The following is a 27193-nucleotide window of genomic DNA, read 5'->3' as shown; positions in this document are numbered from 1 at the left end:
TTTGCTACCTTATGGACTGTAGCCTGCCAGGCTCCTCTGTCCCACGTAAGAATACAGGAGCAGGTTGCCATTTCCTTCTGCAGGGCATATTCCCAATCCAGGGATTGAACCCGCATCTCCTGCATTGCCAGGTGGATTTTTTACCACTAAGCCACCAAAGAAGTCAAAGAGAAAGCATACTGTGGGCCAAATATTCAGATTGTTTCTTTAGTATCAAGAATCACCATTCACTCAGGGTTTTTGCGTATTCCACATCTTCTAAGAATACTTCACAAGTTGGCCCCAGAAAGCTATAATTATTAATAACATGTTGCCCTACTTTAAGAAAAGTTATGTTTCAGGCTTGCAATATATAAGAATAAGGATGATGAACTAAGCAGCTCAAAGTCTGTTTTGATGCCACCAGCTTAAGCAAGATTTGAAGATTGCAGTTGCCGGCAGTATTGAAGCCAAGGCCCATGGCACTCTTTTCGTCCATGAGTGACCCCCAGCTTCCTCTGTCTCCCCATCCCCCACACACCGCCTGAATGTAAGATTCAGAGCTGAGCAAGCCCTCCTCATGGTATCCTGGAGCCTGACTATAGATCTGCAGCAGAGCACAGGCTTTTCTCCACTTGACCACCTCTTTCTGTTTTTGTCTAGTTTACCACAATCCAGACATTTAGGATGATTTGGATTTCATGTGTTTATGCAGCCTTTCTGAACACTTTTCCTTTTCATTTTACTTCACCTAGTTTTTTTTCAAATGCTCATGAGAAAATTTTTTTTCTAATGTTCATGAGAAAATTAGTTCACATCATGAACTAAAAACCTGTCTTGCTCTGGGATAGGCACTAATTTGAAGGGCTGAAATCTACCATAAAGTCTAGTAAACTAAGGAAAAACATCATTCTTTGACATGCTCATGTATTTGTTTACTTAAAAGTTTGATGAGGTATGGTAAAAATATATATATATACTACTATAATGCTTTTTATAGCAATGGCACCCCACTCCAGTACTCTTGCCTAGAAAATCCCATGGATGGAGGTGCCTGGTAGACTCCAGTCCATGGGGTTGCTATGAGTCTGGCTCGACTGAGCGACTTTACTTTCACTTTTCACTTTCATGCATTGGAGAAGGAAATGGCAACCCACTCCAGTGTTCTTGACTAGAGAATCCCAGGGACAGAGGAGCCTGGTGGGCTGCCCTCTCTGGGGTCGCACAGAGTCGGACACGACTGAGGCGACTTAGCAGTAGCAGCAGCATAATGCTTTTTTGTTGCTCAGTCGCTAAGTCATGTCTAACTCTTTGCGACCCCATGGACTGCAGCATGCCAGGCTTCCCTGTCCTTCACTGTCTCCCAGAGTTTGCTCAAACTCACGTCCATTGAGTCAGTGATGCCATCCAACCATGCTCTAAATATAGTTTCTTAGTGTGTTCAGAAAGTAATCCATTTCTTTTTAACTTTGTAATGCAGGAGAAGAAAACCTCCTGGCGATTTTACGACGAAGATGGTGGAAATACATGATCCTGGGGTTGATAGACTTGGAAGCAAACTATCTGGTGGTCAAGGCTTACCAGTACACGACTCTGACCAGTATCCAGGTACACGGCTCTTTTTGTTCTTATCTTCCATGTCATCTCATAGATGTAGTTTGCTTTCAGTTTAGTCACTTGGGAATCTGAATACTAGTCTGTAGATTTTGCAATGAGAAGGAAATCAAATGTTTAAAAATTAACTTAAATTTTATATTGGTGTTCTTTTAATTTTTCTTAACTCACATGTAATTGGACATCTCTTTCTTCTTTGATTTTAGTATACCCCAAGAACCATTGTCACTCATTAAGGGAGCAGTGAGGTAGATGGGTACTGGGAAAACAGCCACAGTGCTCCAAACCCAGCCTAGGTCCCACCCACCCCCAGAAGCCCCACAATGACAACACACGCCTCCGTCTCTCTCTCGTATGCTCCCAACACTTCATTTTAAAGCTCTGTCTTCATAGTCTGACTTACCTAAGAATGCTGTTTGACTATTTCCACCTATTCCACCAAGCTGCGAGCTCTTTCACAGCAAGAAGGATATCTTCTTCACCTTTGAATCTCTAGTACCTCATACGAAACCCAGCACATAATAAACCCTCAAAAATATTTTTAAAGAACTTAATTAAATTGCATTGATTTCCAGCGTTTTGGGACACAGAAATTCCCAGCCATTCTCTACCCATATGTGGAGGGCCCTGGAATGTCTATACTAGTGTATATAGTGGGAGAAGAAAGAGGGACACTGGCTTCATGGTGGAACTGGGTGCATTAGTGCAGAATGGAAACTTACAAATTGGCTTGGGGAGCATGAAAAGGAAACGTCTCCCTTTGGAAATCCAGTTGACCTTTGTTTTCTTTTGTTAAGCATTGAAAATTCACAACCAATTACTGGTTGCTTAAGTTCTGTGGGGATTTATACAAATGTTTTTTGCAGTTTCCTTTCGTCAACAGTGACAAGGTTTTTAACAATGTTCCCCTTGTCCTCAAGTGTTTTGTTCAACCCATGCTATGCACAACCATTGATCCATCCAACACCTCTCTCAAATTAACTGTCTCACACCCTGTGTAATGCTGCATTCTATAAAAAGTTTAACTCTGCAGAAAGGCAGAAAAATAATAATGCTACCGATATACATTTTTCTTCATTATAACTTACTGAGCAAGGGATGGCGAAAGTGAAAAAGCAAGTTGAATCTAACCATTTTAGAACCATTTTGCTTCCTACAAAAAAAAACTATTAAATAATAATAAATGGTCAAAAGAAAAGGTGTTTGCTCTTGGAACCATGTTGGTACTGTTGTTTTGTATTTCAAAAGCTTAGGGGCAGGAAACCTGAGGAATATGATTGGAGAATAATTATTCCAGTTTGATTCATTCGGTCACTTCAAAAATAAGTACTGAATACTTCTGTGTTCAAGTCAGTGTATTAGGGAGGGAACACTTGTGAACAAAAGAACAAAATAGATACTTTCTGTATTCTCATGGAGCTTCCAGGAAATGGGAAAGGCAGCTTTTGGTTAAATAACCAAGTGAATGGATATATCATCTCAGCAGTTAAGAATCCATCTGCCAAGCAGGAGACATGGGTTCAATCCCTGGGTTAGGAAGATCCCCTGGAAAAGGAAATGGCAACCCACTCCAGTATTCTTGCCTGGAAAATCCCATGGACAGAGAAGCCTGGCGGGCTACAGTCCATAGGGTCACAAAAGAGTTTGACACCTTAGCGACTAAACAGCAACAAAATCATTATAGTCAGGGCTAAAGGTTTTAAAAAAGAAAACAACTCAGTTCTACAAGGACATTTGTCAGAATGACCTGACCTAAACTGGAAAGTTGGGGAGGTTTTTTCCTAAGGGAATGCTGATGGAGTGAGATTTGTGAGAGTAGTGAGAGATTAGTTGGGAAAGAAAGAGATTCAAGCAAAGAAGACAGCATGCCCAAGGCTCTGTGGTGGGAAGGACCATGGTGAGGATGATGAGGTGGTAAGCAAGGGCTTGTGACTCAGCAAAGAGAGTGAAGAAAAGAGTGGTAAACAAAATGGGCTGGGGAGGGAGGCGGGGGCCAGCTTCCACAAGTCCTGACAGCCAGCACAGAGGTTTGAATCTTTCAGCTAAGTGCCGTGGGAAGCCACATTTGAGTTTTAAAGGCAGTCAGGCTGTGGTGCAGAGAACAGATTGAAGCAATGGGTGCTCACAAGGGAATAAAGGAAGACAGAGCTGGAAAGTTAAGTTGGGGTCATACAAGAGGAGGTCTTTAATGCCAGGATGAAGAGTCTGGCTTAATTTTGTAAGAGAGCCATGAAATTTTCTGAGGAAAGAGATAATAGAATGTGACCCCACCGCCATTTTTATAGGCACTTCTGCTTCTACAAGACAGTCCTCATTACTAGCTGGCAGAACACCAGGTACTTTTGTTTTCTGACTCTCTTAGAAACAGTGATGAAGAGCCTCTCCATGTTTTATCCCCCTGCCCTTTCAGTTCATCCACCAAATTGAGGATTAAATGTCACAAGCAATTGATACATGAAACATGAGAGGAAAATACATATTTCTGAAATGATTATAAACTCACAGGGAACTGCAAAACTGCATAGGATTCTTTGAACTGTTTGTTCACACAGCTTTTCCTCAATGGTGACATTTTGTATGACTTCCATATAATGTCACAACCAGGATATTGACATTGGTACAATACTGTTAACTAGACTACAGACCTGATTCAGTTTTCATCTCTTTTCCTTCACTTGTGTGTGTGCGTGTGTGTGTGTGTGTGTGTGTGTTAGTTACTCAGGAGTGTCCAACTCTTTGTGACTCCATGGACTGCCACCCACCAGGCTCCTCTGTAGCTGTACCCAGTCTGATCCACGTGTAGGTTCATGTAACCACTGTCACAGTCAGGATTCAGAACTGTTCCATTACCACAAAGGAAATCCCTCACGCAACCCCTGTGAAGTGACACCCATTCCACCAGCCTCATCCCTATCCCTAGCGACCACTACTCTATTCTGCACCTATATGATTTTGTGAACTGGAGAATATGCACAGAATGAAATTATATGGTAGTTAACCTGTTTGTTGTTGTTGTTGAATTGCTAAATCATGCCCAACTCTTTGTGACCCTAATGGACTGTAGCACACCAGGCTCCCCTGTCCTGTACTATCTCCTGGAGTTTGCTCAGATTCATGTCCAATAAGTCAGTGATGCTATCTAACAGCCTCATCCTCTATTGCCCCCTTCTCCTGCCCTCAATCTTTCCCAGCATCAGAGTCTTTTTCAGTGAGTCAGCTCTTTGTATCAGGTGGTCAAAGTATTGGAGCTTCAGCTTCCGCATCTGTCTTTGCTTTCCAGTGAATGTTCAGGGTTGATTTCCTTTAGAATTGACTGGTTTGCTCTCCTTGCAGGCTGAGGGACTCTTAAGAGTTTTCTCCAGCACCACAATTAGAAAGCACCAGTTCTTCAGCGCTCACCCTTCTTTATGATCCAACTCTTACTTCCCTACATGACTACTGGAAAAACCATAGTTTTGACTATACAGACCTTTGTCGGCAAAGTGATCTCTTTACTTTTTAGTATACTGTCTAGGTTTGTCATAACTTTCCTTCCAAGGAGCAAGATCTTTTAATTCATGGCTGCAGTTACCATCTGCAATGGTTTTGGAGCCCAATAAAGTAAAATCTATCGCTGCTTCCACTTTTTCTCCTTTATTTGCCATGAAGTGATGGAACTGGATGCCATGATTCTAGTTTCCTAACCTTTAGAGATTGGCATTTTTCACTAAGCATAATGCCCTGTTGTTGTTCAGTCACTACATCATGTCTGACTCTTTGTGACCCCATGGACTGCAGCTCGCCAGGCCTTCCTGACCCTCACCATCTCCCGGAGTTTGCCCAAGTTAGTGTCCACTGAATCAATGATGCCATCCAACTATCTCATCTTCTGTCGCACTCTCCTTCCGCCTTCAGTCTTTCCCAGCATCAGGATTTGTTTGTTTGTTTGTTTGTTTTTCCAGTGAGCCAGTTTTTTGCATCAGGTGGTCAAAGTACAGAAGCTTCAGCTTTAGCATCAGTCCTTCCAATGAGTATCAGGGTTGATTTCCTTTAGGATTGACTGGTTTGGTCTCCTTGCTGTCTGAGGGACTCTCAAGAGTCTTCTCCAGCACCACAGTTTGAAAGCATCAATTCTTTGGCAGTGTGCCTTCTTTATGGTCCAACAACCTATAATGCCCTTAAGTCCATCAGAATTATTACATATATCCATAGTTTGAGTAGTATTCCATGGTATAAATACACCAGAGTTTGTTTAACCATCACCTGTTGAAGGACTTATAAGTTGTTTCCAACTTTGGGATTTTACATTTAAAGCTAGTAAGACATTCATATGCAGGTGTTATATTAATATAAGATCTCATTTCTCTGGGATAAATGCTCAAGTGCAATTTCTGGATCATGTAGGAAATGACTATTTGGTTTTAGAAACAGTTTAACAACTGTCCAGAGTGGCTGCACCCTTTCACACTTGCACCAGCAGTGTATCAGAGGTCCAATTCTCCCTGCCCTCACTAGCATTTAATATTATCATTGTTTTTTATTTTAGTCATTCTAAGAAATATGCAGTGATACTTCACTGTGCTTTTAATTTGCAGTTCCCTAATGGCTAATAATGTCAAACATCTTTTGGGAAAAAAAATTTTAACTTTGCCTTTATAGTAAGAAGATAAAGAAAGCTAACAATGGCAAGAGATAACATTTATTCAGGAAAAAAGATGATGAGAGATGGACAGTGAAGTGAAGAAATCGAGCTGTTTTCTTTATTAGAAAGTCAAATGAGAAATGGTAACACCATCATATTGGATTTATAAGGGTTTTAGTCTAAAGACACATTTGTGGATTTGTATCTCTTGACTTGTAGAGAAGGAATAGATTGTGTCTGTGACTTTGAGACAGATTAGCAATGACATTTGGATACATTCTAAAAGCTGTGCTATTTTTATAACTGTGCTATATGAACCATTTCAGTAGAAATACCAGCTTTACAACTTCTCATCCAAAGATGATTCATCTTTCTTCAGCCGTGTAGTACTAAAATGCAAACAGATGAAACTAGTATATCTGTGAAAAAAGAAGGATCTCTTCAAACATGATAGTTTGGTAATTAAAATTAACTCCCCTGGGAAACAACCTCCATTTCTCTCGCTAACCGTGCTGAGAAGGCTGCATCTCCAACACAGCCTTTCCTTCACGCTTTGCATGTGTCCAAGCTCTTCCCATTTTTAAGCAGTTTTCCAAGAGCAAAGAACAAGAAAGAAATCCTTCTAGTCCTGATTATTTTCCTCCTGCCCCAATCCTCTCCTTGGGTATGTTGCTGCTGCTAAGTCACTTCAGTCGTGTCCGACTCTGTGTGACCCCATAGACGGCAGCCCACCATGCTCCCCCATCCCTGGGATTCTCCAGGCAAGAACACTGGAGTGGGTTGCCATTTCCTTCTCCAATGCATGAAAGTGAAAAGTGAAAGGGAAGTCGCTCAGTCATATCCGATTCTTAGCGACCCCATGGACGGCAGCCTACCAGGGGTTAATACAGAATGAAAGCCAGCTTCTGCACTGGTACAGTGATACACTGGTCAGTGTGCACTGACCCTGGGACTCATTGTGCAAGGCATATACATGCAACTTACAAGTGTTGCATACACAGCATACTACACTATACTCATGCAACACATTTTTACTGAAGCAGTGGCTTTTTGTACCTCTCAGTTCTTTCTATGTCCACTCTTTGTGAATCTTCAGTAGGCTAAGAATTTAGTTGTATATGATAGAGAGGCTGGGTAGTTTGTACCTTCTTATGTCTCTCTGGAGTCTAAAGTTTAAGCCAAATGAATAGACTTGGCAACAGATTCCTTTATTGATTAAAAAAAACCCCAACACTGTAGCTAGATGCTGGGGACACAGACACTGATCAGACCTGAGCCGTAGCGTGGGATGATGGACAACCATGTTAACAGTTAGAATGCAGTGTGGCAGTATGGTAGGAAAAATATGCCTTCAGCTCAGTGCAGACACAGGAGAGAGGTACTTGTCACCCCTGAGATTTATATAACGGTGGTCCTATAGTCAAGAAGTTGTGACACAGGAGAGAAAGTCACTAAGTAGACTTTTTATTTGTAGCCAACCTGAATTTCCACCTCTGTGGATGAGCAGAGAGAAAGCACGCCTGTGCATATTAGAAACATATCCCGTGGGCTTGAACTTACAATTATGAGCTCAGCTTTTAAGACTGTATTTCCTCCTTTATCCTCACCGTTTCTACCTGTCTCCGATGCAGGAGAATGGCAGTTTAATGACTATACAAGAGCTATTTTTAAGTACATTTAAAGGCAAAGCATTCAAAAGCAACATTCTTACCCCCAAAGGGAACATGATACTCTCTCAGATTTCTTAGACCCGGACTTCCTATTCTCATGATTGTGAAAATAACTTAAATATGTAGTAGTCTAAATGTAAACATTTGATTGGTTGTGGCACAGTGTTTGATCAGCCTTTTGTCCTAATGTCGGGGAGAGCCCCTATACATTATTGAAGGACATGCTAAAACTACCTTCAGTCTTTAGTTCCATATGATGTCCATCCCTAAACCTGTCCTTAAATGTGTTCTTTCAGACTACCTTCTAACGAAGAGAGCTTTCATACTCTACCTCCACCGACCCTGGTCGAGTGGGCTGGTCCCCCATGCCATCAGATAATTCCATCGGTAAGAAAGGAGAGCATCTCTCTCCCTTCCTCCCACTTCATGCCGCAACAGCCAGGCCCACAGTAAAACATGCGTTTGATCCTCTCTTGACTCTACTTCTTCATCTTCCTTATTGTAACTGTCACTTTCTACTTTATTTGGTAGTTGTTCACATATTATATTTCCTTTCTCCTTTAAGTCCGTAGGGCCCTTGAGGTGAGACCTGTGTACCTGATATACAATAAGTGCTGAAAAAAATGTCTGGTGTATTGAATAAATGTGGAAACAGTTCATCTTCATCTTCTTCACAATATAATGTACATATATATGTCAAAAATACATGAAATATTTGAATAAAAAGGTTAAAGAATGAAAGGATTAATTTCTAAAGACCAACTTTTGGGCCAGGCTGCACAAGTCACGTTTGTCAGGAAGTGCATTTATTCATATAAGACCCAAGTATGGAACTCTAAAACACCTTTTAAGTATTCTACTATGCTCTGGGGATGTAAAGATGATGACGAAACTGTCCTAGCTCTCAAGAAGTTCAAGTGTTGCGGGCGCAGATTCATTCATGCTCTGCTTAGATGTTCAGAGTAATTGTGCGTGCATGTGTGCTATTCGCTTCAGTCATGTCTGACTCTTTGTGACCCTATGGGCTGTAGCCCGCTAGGCTCTTCTGTCCATGGGATTCTCCAGGTAAGAATATTAGAATGGGTTGCCAGGCGTTTTTCCTCCGGGGGATCTTCCTGACCCAGGGAACAAACTTGTGTCTCTTATATCTCATGCATTGGCAGGTGAGTTCTCTAATCTTCATAGTGAACCTTCTCTAAGTATCCTCGAGGTAGCTAAATAGCAGTGGATGGAGGGAAAACTCTGGTTAGATGTAAAACTTGCCAATTTCTTCCAGTTTAAAAACTTGGTTTGGATATTTTAGTTGCTTTTGGGCAAACACTGAGGCTTTTGGAATTCCTCTCTCCCTAATGCATTTCTGAGAAGACACATGGGGGGGGTCTCTAGGGTGACCTTTGGCCTCTCGTTGCTCCTTTGACTGCGGTTCACCCTTGGGCAGTCGGCTGCCGGTTGTTGAGTGTGCACTTGCTGGGTTGGATGTGGATCTGTGGCTTAGTTCTGTGCCTGGCCTTCTGCTGGCCTCTGTTGCTCTCTCCCCCATTCTTGAGCCTCCCCTGATTCTCTTTGATGCTGTGCACCTCCAGGTGTCTGGCTGTGAATGTGTCTGGTCTCCAGCCATGGTGGTTCCTGCCACATAGAGCCCCCTGTTCCACCCCAGGTCAGCCAGCCTGCACCTCTTTGCAGAGCACTCTGACTTCTGGCAAAACAGGGGTTGAGAAGGGTGCTGGGGAGCCAGGGTTTTCCATCAATGACATTCCACCTCTGCTTATTCTCGATGTGGCCTCTTCAAGTTGGTGTGGTGCTGCCCTAAAGGATACTGATGCTTTGCTTTCAGTTTCCTTTCAAAATGTCTAGCATTGTTTCTCCCTGCTGGGCCTTCTGTTTGGAGAGGGGCCCTCTGGGCACAGATGATTCAGTATCCATTTCTCCTCTGTCAATTTCTTTTCCTCTGGCCATGTCCACAGGTGGGAAGGGCAAGTGCTCCCTCCCTCATTCGCTCTAGGATGGACTTCTTCATCTCACACCCTTCTTTTGGGAAACCTGCCCTCCTGGTGTCCCAGGAGGAACAGCGACCTTCCACATTCTGGAGAAAACTCTAGTGGAGTTGGTAGTATGGATTCTTAATAGGTTGGAGGGAGATTATAGAATTTTGAACCCCTTCTCCTTCCACACACCTGACTGTCTAGATCCTTCCTTGCTAAAGGCATCAGGAGAATTTGTTTTGTGTTTAAAAGTTCATCAGTGACCTCCTGCATGCTGTGTGCTCAGTCATGTCGGACTCTTTGCAACCCCATGTTCTGTAGCCTGCCAGCCTCCTCTGTCCATGGGATTTTCCAGGTAAGAATACTGGAGTGGCAATTAGAATAAATAAACTATTTTACAAAAAAAAGAATACTAGAGCGGGTAGCCATTCCCTACTCCAAGGGATCTTTCCAACCCAGGGATCAAACCCACATCTCTTTCGTCTCCTGCTCTGGCAGGTGGGTTCTTTACCACTGAGCCACCATTTACATCAGTGACCTCTCTGTTCTATAGTCACCTGCTGTTGAATTCCTCATGGCTCAGTTTTATAGTTAGAAGGTGGATGGGGCATGATTTAAGAGGGAAAAGTAAATTTCCAAAAAATTTTATCCTATTTTACTGGAAGTTCAGTTCGGTTCAGTTGCTCAGTGGTGTCTGACTGTTGGCGAACCCATGAACCGTGGCACGCCAGGCCTCCCTGTCCATCACCAACTCCCGGAGTCCACCCAAACCCATGTCCATTGAGTCGGTGATGCCATCCAACCATCTCATCCTCTGTCATCCCCTTCTCCTCCTGCCCTCAATCTTTCCCAGCATCAGGGTCTTTTACAGTGAGTCAGCTCTTCACATCAGGTGGCCAAAGTATTGGAGTTTCAGCCTCAACATCAGTCCTTCCAATGAACACCCAGGACCGATCTCCTTTAGGATGGACTGGTTGGATTTCCTTGCAGTCCAAGGGACTCTCAAAAGTCTTCTCTAACACCACAGTTCAAAAGCATTTACTGGAAGAAAGATCTGTAAACAAATTACAGGAAAGGCAGCAAAATGGATCTATACAGAAAATACTGTGGGATTACAGAGGTGGAATGACTGAACCCACTGGTTTTCAGAAAAGACTCTGGAGGACACATTGCAGTGGGCTTTACTGACAACATGAATCTAGCAGTAAAACTAGACAACTTGACCCCCTGATGATTGTCAGCTCCCCTGGCTTATGTAGAGGATTCTAAAATAGTGAAATGCCCTCATGTGTTTGTTCTCTCTCTCTCTGAACATGAGTTTCCCCTCTTATTTGGGGATCGAGGTTCCAGAGAGAGGGGATATATGTGTACTTACAACTATTGATGCTGTCGTATGATGGAAACCAACACAACATTGTAAAGCAATTTATCCTCCAATTAAAAATAAATTTTAAAAAATTAAAAAAAACAGTCTCCTGCTGCAGTTGTGGGTATGCAAATATAACATCCTATAGTCCATGTTTCTCTACCAGCTCTAAGGCAAAAATAATGCAACAAATAATAACACCTGATGTTGTCTGATCCTGCCATCATCTCCTAAGCAGACTCTAGCACCTTTCTCAGTAAATTTCCTCTGTCTTTCCTACAAAGAGACCTGTCTCTGCTCTTCTGACATTCTCAGACTTGTCTGAGATCCATGTGACAGCCAGTCTGCCAATCAGTGATGCACCTGCTTTAGCAACGCCTCCAAAATGTAGTAGATGCTCATTAAATACCAACTCCTTTTACTCCCATAATTTTCACTTCACATATTCTGTCCATTGATCCAGTTTAAGGGAAAAAAAGTTAAAAAGAGACACATTGCCTAAACCACTCCATCCTCTCTTACACTCTCACTCTTGTACAGCAAATTTAAGAAGAGCAATGAAAAAATTCACAGTTGCGTGCAAAGCGATCTAGGGGAAAGAACCTGCTTGAGACACAAGGAGAAGTTTATGGAAATCCACATTCCAATTAGCTTTGCCACTGACTGATGACTGTGTTACCTCAGATGGGACCATTTGCCAGTCAGTAGAGGTGAAATCTCATAAAGATTAATGAGATTGCTGCCAGGTACACACAAAATTCTCCTAACCTGCTCTGTTCGAGAGTGAAAATATCAAGGGAAATCGTACAAGAAAATATGGTAATATCCGATTTGGAATGTTTTCACAGTACCAGAGGCTAAACACACCTTAAAGCCCTGGAATGCTGTTGCTTGACATGTAAAATCAAGAAAAATTTCTCCTATGGTACAATGGTACCCCTTTTCAGCAGTGAACATGTTCCTGAAGTAATAACCTCCAAATAACTGTCTATGAATAATTTATATTTTAACATACTTGGAAATGTACAGAGTATTTCTTGTAAATCGAAAAATCATTTTGTGCTATGAATAATAACTCATATTTGTTTCCTTAGGTATTCTTGTGTGCCGACTCTTTGCGACCCCATGGACTATAGCCCACCAGGCTCTTCTGTCCATGGGGTTTCTAAGGCAAGAATACTTGAGTGTGTTGCCATTTCCTTCTCCAGATTTTCCCTATCCAGGAACTGAACCCACGTCTTCTGCATTGGCAAGAGAATCCTTTACCACTGAGCCACCAGGGAAGCCCAACAGTCCAGTATTACACCACACACAAATATTCATAGTTTTCAGAGCTAGTGGCCAGATTGCCCAGCCTGGTGTATTTGGTGGATGAGGATGAATAGGACAGGTGAGAAGATACGGAAGGTCCAGCCGGTAAGAAGATACAGGAGGTCCAGCCTGGGCTGCCCTCAAAGCTGTTTTATGCTCAGTGGTTCATCTGTTAACCACTGACGGCCTGAGACCTTCTGAATGTGACTGGCATCTACAGAATACAACTGGTAGAACTGTGGGCAAATGATTGTACGAATGGGCAGTTTTAATCAATGGTAAGGAATTTATGTGTGTGTGTGTGTGTGTGTATAAAGACAGAGAAGGACAGAAACCAAGATAGAGAGAGAAAGAAAGTTTAGCATTGTACACAAGTTTTCTAATGGCAAAATAAATAAAATTTTAAAACTCAAATTTTTCCTACTTCAGAAATTTATGACTTATAAGCCTTGATACAAGCTAATTTTAAATTTTCTAAAGTCAGAATGTTCCAATTAGTCATGCTTTAAGATCTTGCCAGTTAGGGTATGTTCATTGGCTGAATGTATTCATTTGGCCTTTTAAGTGATTTTTATAGATAAGAAATTTTTTCATAAGAATTTAGAATCATGGTTTTAAGTCATCCTTCCCAACTTCCTTGAAGCAAAATTCTATAAATAACATCACTGATAATTTTCTCATACGTGGATCCTGAAATTTTAAAGATCATTAGTAAGATGAAAGAGAAAGTCAGTGATTTCCTGGGTTGGGCACAGGACTTGAGGATTTTTTTTAAACCAATGATCTAGTTTTGGATCATTTTAAAGCACGATACTATAGCCTATAAAGGATTTAATTAGAGAACACAGTATGAAAGATAATGGACTTGAAAAGAGCTAGTTTGTAACAAATAGCTTCCATAATTAGGCAACATAACATGAGAGTTAAGAGTAAGCAAACTCCAAATAGTTTCATTAGAAACATCTGTTTATATAAAAATTCTCTTTACTTTTCAAATAAAACTGTCCTCAATATAATGATATTTTACTATATACAATGTAAACAAAGTAGTCTATTAAATAGCAAAACTTTATACATTCAAATCAATATTCAAAGTGCTTATCTTTTATTATTATATACTTATTCTGATGTGACTGTCAGTGTTCAAAATATGTTATAATTTCTCTTTTAAAATCTTCAGAGCCAATCTTAAGTTATGCAGGTTTCTTTATAATTTATCCTCCTTTTGAGTCTAGAAAGTATTATCTAGCTTAATCTAGCATTTTGCTTCTTTCCAAAAAATAAATCTCGATCTCAAAGAATGAGCGGTTGCTTCCATTAAGGATATGCCAGTGAGTGTTCTGAAGGCAATTTCAAAGAGTTCAAACAAGTTCTTGAGCAACAAGAACTTCATTAAAATACACCCATGACCTTCAAAGTGACTACCTTGAATGACAACCATGTTCAGATGAATGAATTCCAGTGTGTTAAAGATTAGGTATGTAAACAACTGCACACCCTGCTCAATAAGCAGCAATTTCCTTTTCCTTAAAAAAAAATCCTCATTATTTTCAAAACACACTTTTCATTATGCATGAACATAGCTGGTATAGTGGCAGAATAAAGGCCCCACAAAGATATTGATGTTCTAATCCCTGTAATACATAAACACATTACTTTACAATATGTTACACTGTTTTAACACAAAGGGGACTCTGCAGGTGTGATCAAATTAATGAAGTTACGATGATGTGGTTATTACAAATTATCTGAGTGGCCCCGTTGTAATCACAGAAGTTCTTTGAAGAAAGGAGCAGAGGTCAGGGATGCCAGGAGTTGTGACAATGGAATCAAAAGTCAAAGAGTGAGAGAGATTTGAGATTTGAAAATGCTACACTCCTAGCTTTGAAGATGGAGGAAGGAGATGCAAACCCGAGGAATGCAGGCGGCCACCAGAAGCCAGGACCGGAAAAAAGGCAGGGAAAGGGATTCTGCTCTAGTGTCTCCTGAGAGAACACCGGCCAGGCATTGTCTTTGTTTTAGTATTTCTGATCTCCAGAACTATGTTGTCCAGTCTCCAAGTCATGTCCGACTCTTTGTGGCCCCATGGACCGCAGCGCACCAGGCTCCCCCGTCCTCCACTGTCTTCCAAAGTTTGCCCAAATTCATGGCCGTTGAGTTGGTGATGCTGTCCAACCATCTCATTCTCTGTCACCCCCCCTTTTTCCCCTACCCTCAATCTTTCCCAACATCAGGGTCTTTTTCAGTGAGTCAGCTCTTTGACCAGGTGGTCAAGGGTTGGAGCTTTAGCTTCATCATTAGTCCTTCCAGTGAATATTCAGGGTTAATTTCCTTGAGGATTGACTAGTTTGATCTGGCAGTCCAAGGGACTCACCACAGCACCACAGTTCAAAGGCATCAATTCTTTGGTGCTCAGCCTTCCTCATGGTCCGACTCTCACATCCGTACATGACTGCTAGAGAAACCGGTAGTCCTGTAGCTTTGACTATATGGACCTTTGTCAGAAAAGTGATATCTCTGCTTTTTAATATGCTGTCTAGGTTTGTCATAGGTTTCCTTCCAAGGAGCAAGCATCTTTTAATTTCATGGCTGCAGTCAATGTCCTCAGTGATTTTGGAGCCCAAGAAAATAAAATCTGTCACTGTTTCCACTTTTTCTGCTTCTATTTGAAATGAAGTGATGGGATCAGATGCCGTAATCTTAGTTTTTTGAATGTTGAGTTTCAGGCCAGCTTTTTCCTCCTTCACCTTCAAGAGACTCTTCAGTTCCTTTACACTTTCTATCATTAGAGGGATATCATCACCAGAACTGTAAGATAATGAATTTGTATTATTTTAAGCCACTCCATGTATGGTCATTTGTTACAGCAACAATAGGAAACAAATACAGTTGGAGATAGTATGTAATTCCTCCCCCACCCCCACTCCCAAGCATATTTGAAGGCGTTGAACTTTGCAGGGCTTTCTCCAAAAAGAACCTGAGCATGGAAGCCGAAGCAGGCTTCTCTTGCCCATCTGTGTTGGTGTTTTCATCCTTTGAGAAAAGAGCGCTTCCAATGCCACCTGGATGGGCTCCTTAGAGGAGCACTTCGGTGCTGTCTGCCACAAGTAAATGCATCTGAGCATACTCCCCTGCTTGCTTTTAGAGAACTTCTCATTATGACTCAATCACTGTACACAATTTACCTGTAATAATGGTTAAAGTGAGAGCATGGCCTTGCCCTTAAAGGAAAAGCATGCACAGCCTGCTTCCTTCGGCAGTGCATTTGGAGGGATGTGTTTGTTCGTAAATCACGAGTCAGTAAAATCCTGTGAGCCACTTTCAGACTGAAGGGTGCAGTCTTAAAGCTGTCAGACTTTTTAAGACTCAGACAATGAGAATTCATAAAAACACCAACATATGAGAAAATAGCAGGATTTATTTTTGTCCCTTTTCTTCCTGTCTTCCCTCTTGTTTCCATCTTCGAGGCTGGGGCCATTTCCAATTCAAGAGCCCTTGAACCAGAAGACAGAGTGTGCCTGTGCATTTTCTGGGGCCATCAAGTTAGGGGGCTCCATGACCAGATTAGGAGTTGAGACACCATCTGGGCCAGAGAATGATGAGGCAACTAGCAACTGTGCAGGACGCTCAGCTGCAGCTCCTCTTGACTGAAATCAGGTCAAATCGCAGCTTTAGACAGTACCCTTTACCTCAGCGGCAACAAATCTCCCCTAAGTGGCTCAGATAAATCAAAATTATTCACTCACAATTTATTCATTCGTTCAACATTTACTATCTGCAAATGGAATAAGCACCTCTGGACTTTGCTTAGGGGTCAGTGAGTTCTTCCCTGACCACTGGTTAAAAATCGCAATATCCTGCCCCATTCAACACTCCCTCCCCTGTTTTATTTTTCTCCGTAGTTCTTATTATCGACTTACAATATATATTCCTTGTTTGTCTCTTCTTCCCAAGATTACAAACCCCCATGGCGGGGGGGTTCTTTATTACCTAGATTTTTTATTTCCCAGGATAGCAGCTGGCATCTGGAAGATGCTCCATAAGTATTTTGGAAGGAATTAACAAACTATTTAAGGGACCCTACTGTATACTAATCACCATCCCAGCTGCAGGAGGTAACTGAGTGTAAGGGAGGAGAAGTCGTCTCCTTATGGAAGGTGTTTGTGTTTTAGCGTGATAAGTACAATTTGATAATACAGAGATCAGTGGGAGACCCCGATGTGCTGTGCTAAGTCTCTTCAGTCGTGTCCGACTCTTTGCAACCCCATGGACCCACCAGGCTCCTCTGTCCATGGGATTCTCCAGGTGAGAATACTGGAGTGGGTTGCCATTTCTTTCTCCGGGAGACCCTGAAGGGGGTGTCTGATCTCTACTTAGGAAATGAGAGAGAGCTTCCTGGAGGAAGTATTGTCTGAGCTCTGAAAGAAGACTGAGTGAGCCAAGAAGAAATAGACATGAGAAGACCATAGCATGTTAAGGAACTAAAAATGTCTTAGCTTGAAGGCATTTTGAAGAAAGACATAGTCAAAGAAGAGAATGAAGAGGTAACTGGTGACAAATCACAAAGGGGCTTATAAGACACATCAGAGAGTTTGGGCTTAACCCTGAATGTTGCTAGTGTGGGAATGGCATGACAAGAGGTACAGTTTAGAAAGAGTCACATGTCCTAACGAGGAAGGGGCAGACAGGACAGGACAAGGGATTCTAGAGATATCTAGGTGGCTAAACAGACAGCATTTGGTAACTTATTTAATGTGTGGGTGAAAAAGAAGGATCAATCTGTTTTAGTCACTCAAATATTTTGCGAATATTTATTGAGCCTATATTATAAGTAAGGGGCTTCCCAGGTGGCACTAGTAGTAAAGAACCCAAATGCCAATGCAAGAAATGTAAGAGACAAGAACAAGTTCAATCCCTGGGTTGGGAAGATCCCCTGAAGGAAGGCATGGCAAACCACTCCAATATTCTTGCCTGGAGAATCCCATCGATGGCGGAGGCTGGTGGGGTACAGTCCATAAAGTTGCAAAGAGTCAGACATGACTGAACCAACTTAGCACAGCACAGCACATATTAGATATACTTTTCCATGATGCTAGACATATAGCATGAAGAAGACAGGACTCTTACCCTCATGATGCTTCCCTGCCAAGTCATGCTTAGTTTTTATTCTGTCTCTCCCACTAGAATGCAGGGGAGTGAGATATGTAAAGATATGCGGGGAACAGCACAAGGGTGAGAGTCCTAAGCACGCATATTTAAGAAATGGAAGGAGTGAACGGGGTTAATAATAGTAAGAGATGACACTGAGAAGGAGGGAGGGGCCAGATGCTAGGACTGTGTAAGTCAAGGCAAGGAGTTTGACTTTGTTCTAAGGAGAATCATTAGCATGTTCAGAGCAGGGGATTGACGTGAACTAATTTCTATTTTGAGATTGCTCTGGCCATGGCTGCTCACAGAGGATTGATTACATAGGAGGACGAGTCAATCTGCTTAGACAGTCAGGAGGCCACAACTGAAAGCTGATGGTGGGGGCAGGGGAAATCCCTGGTCCAGGGGTTGACACTGAGCTTCCACTGTGGGGTGTACGGCTTCAATCTCTGGTCTGGGAAATAAGATCCTGCATGTCAAGCAGGTGGCCAAAAAGAAAAGAAAAGAAAGGAAATTGGTGGGTAATGGGAACTTGAAGCCAACTGCCAACTGTGGAGGTGATTAGGGATAGTCGGGTACATTGATAAGACAAAGCCATCAGGATTTTCTAAATGTTTAAATGGAGGAATGGGGAAAGTTTGAGAGAAAAGGAAGAGTCATGGGGAAAGTCTGACAGAACAGGAAAAGTTAAGAATGATGCTTTAATTGATGGCCTGAGCTGCTGGGTTGTGTCATGGGATGAGATGAACAAGACTGGAGACTAGCTGGTGTGGAGCAGAAAGTCAAGGGTTCTGTCTGGCTGTGCAGGTCTGAGCTTCCTGTGAGCATCCAAGCAGAGTTCAGTAGAGGCAACTAGGTTTATGTCTCTGGTTCAGGAGAGAGGTGGGATTGGAAGGATCTGAAGTCATTTCCTATAGAAGGTGCTGAAAGTCACGGTCTGATTAGATCACCAGTGGAGTGAGTATAAATGGAAGAAAGTAGGCTGCAAGGCGAACAATGTGCTAAGAGGAGAATCTGGAAGCAAGCCAAGACTGTTATCTTAAGAAGGAAGGAGTGACCCCCTCAGCACCAGACATGCTAAGTTCCTAGTGATTCCATTCACCCAGGGAAGACTCAGGTAAGGGAGGAGCAGTCTGGGCACCTGGGTGAGCCATGCTGAGCGGTAGGCATTCCTGGTACCTCCACACCTGATCATCAGGAGGTTGCATGGCTCTGGAGTGTAGAGCTGGATCCAGATTGGAGATGCAGATCTGGGAGTCACCAGTATAGACACGACTCTTCAAGCCAGAACAAACAGGTGAAATCTTGCAGGGTAAATGTAGAGAGTTGAGATGAGACACTATGACAAAGTCCTGAGAAGATAGCATTTGAGAAGGTAAGAGTAGATCTAGGGGCCCACAGACCAGGAACACAGGAACCATGAGAGAAGAAATGGGAGGCAGAGGCAGGCGTGGCAGGTAAGAGCCAGCAGAAGGAGAGAACATCAGATGCTGCACTGGGTAAGGGAAGGACTGCGATGTCTGCCTGGTTCAGAAACAGGGGCTGTGTTTTTGAGCAATTTTGATGGTGTTTGGGCAACAGAACCCAGACTGCCTTGAGTTGAGAGGTTGAATGGATATCAAAGAGATGGAGACCGTGGCTGAATGCAACTCTTCTCAAGTAGTTTGGCAGGAAAGGAAGTCAGAGTTGGGTGAGAACCAGAGAGTACCTAGAAAATGGAAATGGGAGAGCTAAGGACTGCACCTCAAACACACCAACTATAAGGGGCAGAAAGAATAAAATAAGTCCACAAGAAGTCAGACGGAAGTGCCAGAGAGGGAGGAGGAAAAAGAAACAGGAAAGAGGGGGACTCGAGGGCACAGTAGTTAATAACGCCAAATGCTGCGGAAAAGGTTAGTCCAGAGTGAACTTGCAGTGAAGCTTTGGTCATCACGGCAAAAGCCATTGTCGATACCGATGCAGCTTGAGGAATGGATGGGGCCCAGATACAAGGAATAGACTATAGATTAATTTTTCAGGAAGCCTGGCTGTGAAGAGGGAAAGATAAAAAGCTGCAGAGCAATTGGGCATTGAGGGTGAGACTGGGCGTGTCTATATGGTGAAGGAAAACAGGCAGCAGCGAGAGCAGGATGGAGACCCAAGAGGAGTGCAGGGAGGGAAGGTCCTAAGGGACAGAGGGCAGAATCTCCTTCAGTGCCAGGAAGTCCTTAAGGGAAGACACTGGCCATGAACCGGAGGAGAGACCTGTGTGTCTATCGACATTTGTCTACTTGAATCTCCATATAGAGTGTTTGGGTCATGCCCAGCACCTGTAGCAATGCTGAGCGTGCAATAAGCAGTAAATAAATACCTGCTGACTGTAGCCCACCAGGTTCCTCTGGTGGAATTCTCCAGGGGGATCCCATCTCCAGGGGGATCTTCCCAACCGAAGGATGAAACCTGAGTCTCCTGCATTGCAGGCACCTTCTTTACCATCTGAGCCACCAAGGAAGCCCAGTGACAAGTATAAGGTAACATTCACCTTTTTTTTAAATAAAACCTGGAATAGTTGAGTTAGACCTCAGATAGATCCCCAAAGGTACACGATTCTTTCCTCTAGCTTTTGAAATTGTTTCTCCCTGCTGTTTTAATGCTGGGAAGAATCACGAGTAATGCAAAATTAATGGGAAATTAATATTTTATCAGAAAATGTTCATTTCCTTCAATATGTGCTTTGAAATGTGTACTTTCTTTAATGTTATTGTTCATGTTCTTATGTTCATGAATTCCATAAATAAGAAATACGAGTTCATAGTGCTTGAATGACTTAAGGCAAGCACTTCTCCAAAAGCACTCAAGGTAGCTACACAGTATCAGAAACCCATCACTAAAAAGAAACACTTTTCTTATACTGTTCACCTTCTTTCGTATGAGAAATGCAGACAACTAGTGATTATTTTTTCAGTACTTTAGGAGTCTGCCTCTCTCCTAGAGGGCTCTCGACATAAGAGAAAACATACAAACCTGCTCGATCGAGTTGAGGCTGAGCCAGCCTAGACTGTCGTTATAAGAACTGGATCTTATGTACTTTCTACTTCACCTAGAGGGCTTCCCTGGTGGCTCAGATGGTAAAAAAATCTGCCTGCAATGCAGGAGACCTGGGTTTGATCCCTGGGTTGAGACGATCCCCTGGAGGAGGGCATGGCAACCCACTCCAGTATTCTTGCCTGAATAATCTCCATAGACAGAGTTCATGGGGTCACCAAGAGTCGGACACAACTGAGCGACTAAGCACAGCACGGCACCTAGACCTTGCCTGCTTAAGCTCAGTCTGTGTGAGAAGGGCAGACCTGGGACCACACTCTGGCTCTGACTCTGTTATGCGGCTTCAAGTAAGTTACCTGTTATCTTTAGCACTGTTTCCTCATCTGTAAAATGGGGGGAAAGAACTGGCCTTGCACCTATGGTATATGATAGGCATTCAGGGAATGTTAATTTCTTGCTTTCTGCTTTTAGAATCCAGTTTGACAGTCAGAGCTTGTTTTTAAATCTGATTAAAGCTCTAGTGATGCTCACTTGTGGGAGTTTTTCCTGTGGGAAAGCTCCACTCTCACCCAAGAAAGATTTCCACGCAGCAGAGCTAGAGAGCACGTATCTTCCTAATTACCTGTATCTTTAGGTGCTTGTCCCAGATTTTTAGATGACCACCAGAAGATACAGGCTTCCCTGGTGGCTCAGACAGTAAAGAATCTGCCTGCAATGCAGGAGACCCGGGTTTGATCCCTAGGTTGGGAAGACCCCCTGGAGATGGCTACCCAGTTCAGTATTCTTGCCTAGAGAATTCCATGGACAGAGGAGCCTGACAGGCTACAGTCCATGGAGTCTCAAAGAATCGCACTATGACTGAACACCTAAAGAGATGCTCCAGTGGTCACCTAGATTTTTAGTGCATGGTAGTATCTTTCTTTTGTCTTTAAGAGTTGAGGCCGTAAAAGTAAAATAAGATATTTTTAACAAGTAGGAAGTTCTGATGAATTACACAAAGAAACATAAAATTCACACATTGAAATCCTTATCAATAGAAACAAGAAAGATAGTTTAGTGAAAATCTCTTTCTAAATTCTGAAAATAGGACATTTGCTGGGAAACGACTGTCATATAGTCATCATAATGACACGTTTTATTAGTTCAGATCTCCTGGGCAACTTGATGGAAACATGGCTTCATCCATTATGGACATTTTAAGGCAGTAATACCTAAACTTAAAGTCCTAAGGTTTGGGGTTAGTGAGGGTCGAGATGTTATGAATACAACAGTCCTCGAAAGAAAAAAATCTGGTGTGGGTGGAGGAGGTCAGGGTATCTACCAGAGAAGTCTGTTCCAGATGAAAAATACTGCTCCCTGGAACTGTATTTGAGTTTTCAAATGCTTCTGGCCTGGCTGCATGTCGAGGCCCCTGAATCAAATTGTTCTTGACTGCGTGTGAGTGTGCATTTCCCAAATTATATCCCGCTCTCTTCAGCTGGACTGTCAGCTAAAAGAGGACTTTTGTTGTGTCTGTTACTGAAGTTTGTCTTTTTTAAGATCCTTCCCTGTTAAGGATTCAGTTTTACTCACCGGCGATGAATTTATAATATACATCACTTTTAGAAACATGGGAGGATTGCCAATTAGGAGCAGAGGCAGGGAGAGAGGAAATGTTCTCTATCCTGGAATCACCTACCAGTTGCCTCAGGTTTAGCCTCTGACAGCTGGGCCACGTGCAGAACACGGAGCCCCATGCATAGCCGGAGGGGAGTGTTAATGAGGAACTGAAGGCGGGCGGAGGAGTCTCTTTTGGGTGGAGAGAATTAGAAAGAGGGATGAGGTCACCTCCTCATTATGCTTTCCTGGGATGGGAGCAGTTGGGTATTGGGGCATATTTGTATGACTTTTTGTTTTTTAAAACCGTTTGCTTCCTTAGAGAAAGACTGATCTGACTCTTGTAGATTGTTTACACTCTTATAACAGGTGTTGTTTTATGTATTTTGAAAGTACTATATGCACACGAGAGGAAATTTGGAAACCACAGAGAATTTGGGGGAGGGATGTATGAAGTCTCAGTGATCCTATTCAAAGATAGCCATTATTAACATTTTATTTGTATAGATTCTGATTTTCTTCTTCCAGAGATTTTCACGCCTAATACTATGATGTGTAGATTTTCAATCAAGAACTTTTATGTGAAGATAGATGTCACCCAAACCAAGTGGAGGTAGGGAAGGAACGTCGAGGGACTTTTCTCTTCTCCCCATCATACCACCCAGGAGGCCAGGGAAGACATTCATTCCCTTCCGATGCTGGGACACTGGGAGAAGTCTCTTCCTCTCTACCCATTCCTTCTTGCTCCAGCCAGACGGGAAATAGCTAATTCAGTATCCAGCGGGGGACTTTACCACTTGGTGGTGGTGGTATGCCTTCTCTCTCTCTGCTTTCTCTGCTAAGTCGCTTCAGACGTGCCTTAAACAAAAAGGAGGAAACAAGCTGTCTTCAAATTCTTTCATTTTTGCCTGCTTTATGGATTGATAACAACTGTTCTTTGCTGGAAGGACCCCTGAGACAGGGTCCAAGACTTGAGGACCCTTTACTCCAGTACATCTGCCTAAGAAAGTTTGCATGCATGCTCAGTCGTGTCCGACTTTTTGCAACCCCCGTGGACTGTAACCCACCAGACTCCTCTGTACATGGGATTCTTCAGGCAAGAATACTAGAGTGGATTGGCATACCCTCCTCCAGGGGATCTTTCTGTCCCAAGTACTGAACCCAAGTCTCCTGCGTCTACTGCATTGGAGGTGGATTCTCTACCCACTGAGCCACCTGGGAAGCCCATAAGAAATTTTAAGATAAATTAAAATTGGAGTGGGAGATAGGAGGCAACACTGCTTCTGTAATCCAAGTCTAAAGTTAATACAGTGTGGGGTCTCATCACTACTTTGTTCCTTGCATCTCTTAGGTGAACTATGTGAAATTGTCAATATTGAAATTGTCATTTTTTTTTACCTACAAAAGTGACCGTTCCACATGGATCAAGCTATTATTTTCTGCCAGATAGAATCCAAAGGTGAGGAGACATGACCACAAGCATCCAATATTAAAGGAGAAAACAGTACATGGAGCAATTTAGACCCAAAATACAGCCTCTAAATACAGACATTTTATCAGAGTGAAAACATAATGCTATTGTCAGCTTTTCCGAAGGTATTTAAGGGTCATATCTTGATGATAAGTTACAAGCCATGCTGAGTTTTTACATCTATAAGTACAAACTGGGAATACCTATTTTTACTTTGCAAAGCAAATGAAATTCTTTCATCTTAGTTTGTATTTGTCTGCTAATTGTGGGCAAGTAAGTAGCCACTTAAGTAGTAAGTAGTAAGTGGACAAGTAAGTACTTACTAATGAAAGGTTGTTGTTGAATCACGCGAAGACACCGGGATTCTTGACCCCAGGAGGAGAAGAATTCAATCCAGGGCCAGAGACGAGGCTTGATCGCTCAGAGCTTTTGTGTAATAAAATTTTATTAAAGTATAAAGGAGATAGAGAAAGCTTCTGATATAGGCATCAGAAGGGGGCAGAAAGAGTACCCGCTTGCTAGTGTTAGCAATGAAGTTATATACTCTCCAATGAATCCAAAGAATGTCTGGAGATTGTAAAGACCTCACCAGACCTATTCCCATAATTTACATTTTAAGAGAACAGAATTAGCCAGAAGGTGTAATCCAGAGACTGTCCTCAGGCAGGATACATCCTTGTTATATAATCCTAAGGAATGTAGAAAAAGAAAAAAAGATTTGTCCTTTCTTCCTTCTTGAGAATTCCAGACCCCTCTCTCTTTGGGGACCCCTAGACTCCTTATCAACCTGCGTAGGAAATGACTCTCTCACTAAGTAGTAAGTAGTTACTAAGTAGTAAGTGGACAAGTAAATAAAACAAATAAGGAGTCAATCCTAAAGGAAATCAGTCCTGAATATTCATTGGAAGGACTGAAGCTGAAGCTCCAATACTTTGGCCACCTGATGTGAAGAACTGACTCACTGGAAAAGACCCTGATGCTGGGAAAGATTGAAGTCAGGAGGAGAAGGGGACGTCAGAGGATGAGATATATGGATGGCATCACCGACTTGATGGATATGAGTTTGAGCAAACTCTGGGTGTTGGTGATGGACAGGGAAGCCTGGCGTGCTTCAGTCCATGGGGTCGCAAAGAGTCGGACACAACTGAGCAGCTGAACTGAACTGAACTGAACTGAACTGAAGTCGCTCAGTCATGTCTGACTCTTTTTGACCCCATGGACTGTAGCCTACCAGGTTCCTCCATTCATGGGATTTTCCAGGCAAGAATACTGTAGTGGGTTGCCATTTCCTTCTCCAGGAGATCTTCCTGACCCAGGGATTGAACCCGGGTCTCCCACATTGTAGGCAGACGCTTTACCGTCTGAGCCACAAGGGAAGCTCAAGTAGCCACTAATTTCCTGGGGGGAAAAAGGCAATATGCATCCATAGTTTTTTAAAATGTATATTTTGTGTGTGTGTGTGTTAGTCACTCAGTCATGTCAGACTCTTTGTGATCTCATGGACTGTAGCCCACCAGCCTCCTCTGTCCATGGAATTCTCCAGGCAAGAATACTGGAGTGGGTAGCCATTCCCTTCTCCAGGGGATCTTTCCAACCCAGGGTTCAAACACAAACCACCTATATTTTAGGCAGATTCTTTATCATCTGAGCCACAAGGAAAATTCAAACTTTAACTCTGTAGTTTCCAGCCAGGAATCTATCCTAAGGAAATATTTAAGACTACCAAGCTCAAAATAAAAATAATCTGGGTATTATCGTAATGACTTCAGAGAATTTGTTTCAGCCACTAAGCATGGTGTGCCTCAGTACCTCATCAATGGAATCAGATAACTTGGGATTGTAGACCTCACTGGCAGGTATCACTTAAGGATTACTGACATAGAAGAGCAAAACTAGCTTATATCTTTAGAGGGGAATGATACTATATAAATCTAAGAGGTAATGAACTTCTCTTTCTAAAGTTCTTCACATTCTTTGAGATTTTTCAGAGTTGTAAGATGGTTATGAAATAGTATTCATTTGTTTATTTTTTGGTATTGATATTTTATAATTTCCATTTGGATGTAGAAATGTATGCAAAGAAAGGTAAATCTACTAGTTTTTCACTTCTTTTTCTGCTTTAGCAGTCCCAGTTGTGAGCATATGTTACAATGCTGCTCTCTATTATTACTCTAACAACCACTTTGCTAAGGAGTTAAGCTACCAGAAATCTATTGGAAAATTATTTTGTCAGTATGTTTTATGTGATAAAGCCACAGGGGAAAAGTTGGAGACAAAAATCGGTAAAAAAAATAATAGCCTGTTTACTAACAGCAACTCCCAAATGTATCTTTTTCTCTCTTTCTAGTTACAGATAACAGTGGTGTGATCTCCCACCTGTAGCAATTTATGTCACTGACTTTCATTAAAATATGGTTTAAAAAAATCAGGACAGGATTGTCTCTGGTATCAGCCGTTGGAGTGACCTGGAGCACGTCACTTCACTTGTTGAAACTTCTGAATCTTGTTTTTAAATAAAGGATTCTGTGATTCTAAACTGGGGAGATACTGCCTCCGAGGGGCGCTTGTAAATGTGTGCTGTGTGCTAAGTCACTTCAGTCATGTCCAGCTCTTTGTGACCCTATGGATTGTAGCCCTCCAGGCTCCTCTGTCCATGGGATTCTCCAGGAAGAACACTGGAGTGGGTTGCCATGTGTCAGCTCTGCCACCCAGAGATCAAACTTGCTTCTTTTATGTCTCCTACATTGGCAGGTGGGTTCTTTACCACTGGTGCCACCTGTATAGGAACATTTTTTTTTTAGGAGCACTTATTTTTAGTGGTCTCCACTTTTCCATGATCATCAAGATGGCAGAGCAGAAGGACCTGTGACCATCTCCTGCAAGAATACCGAAATTGCAACTAGCTGCTCAACATTTCTGCCATAATGATACCACCCCTATGAAAGAAAGTGAAGAGGAATTAAAGAGCCTCTTGATGAAGGTGAACGAGGAGAATGAAAAAGCTGGCTTAAAACTCATTCAGAAAACTAAGAATCATTCAGAAAACTGAATCATTCAACATTCAGAAAACTAAGATCATGGCATTTGGTCCCATCACTTCATGGCACATAGATGGGAAAACAATGGAAACAATGACATATTTTATTTTCTTGGGCTCCAAAATAACTGTGGACAGTGACTGAAGCCATCAAATTGAAAGACCCTTGCTCCTTGGAAGAAAAGCAATGACAAACCTAAACAGCATATCACAAAGCAGAGACACTACTTTGCCTACAAATGTTCATATAGTAAAAGCTGTGGTTTTTCCAGTAGTCATGTATGGATCTGAGAGCTGGACAATAAAAAAGGCTAAGTGCCAAAGAATTGATGTTTTCGAACTGTGGTGTTGGAGAAGACTGTTGAGAGTCTCTT

General features: G+C 42.3%; 1 protein-coding gene across 1 annotated transcript in view; it reads left to right on the top strand.

Annotated features, from left to right (window-relative positions):
• Positions 1-27193, top strand: part of SLC35F1 (solute carrier family 35 member F1) — a 423273-nt gene that overhangs the window by 335985 nt on the left and 60095 nt on the right. Inside the window, exon 3 of the mRNA XM_070795916.1 lies at positions 1460-1587. Coding sequence (XP_070652017.1) covers positions 1460-1587 — 128 coding nt within the window. The remainder of the gene's footprint in view (positions 1-1459; positions 1588-27193) is intronic.

Source organism: Bos indicus, chromosome 9 (assembly GCF_029378745.1).
Source record: "Bos indicus isolate NIAB-ARS_2022 breed Sahiwal x Tharparkar chromosome 9, NIAB-ARS_B.indTharparkar_mat_pri_1.0, whole genome shotgun sequence".
Classification (NCBI taxonomy): Eukaryota; Metazoa; Chordata; class Mammalia; order Artiodactyla; family Bovidae; genus Bos; species Bos indicus.
The sequence above is the reverse complement of the archived record's forward strand: the minus strand, read 5'-3'. Positions and strand labels throughout refer to the sequence as shown.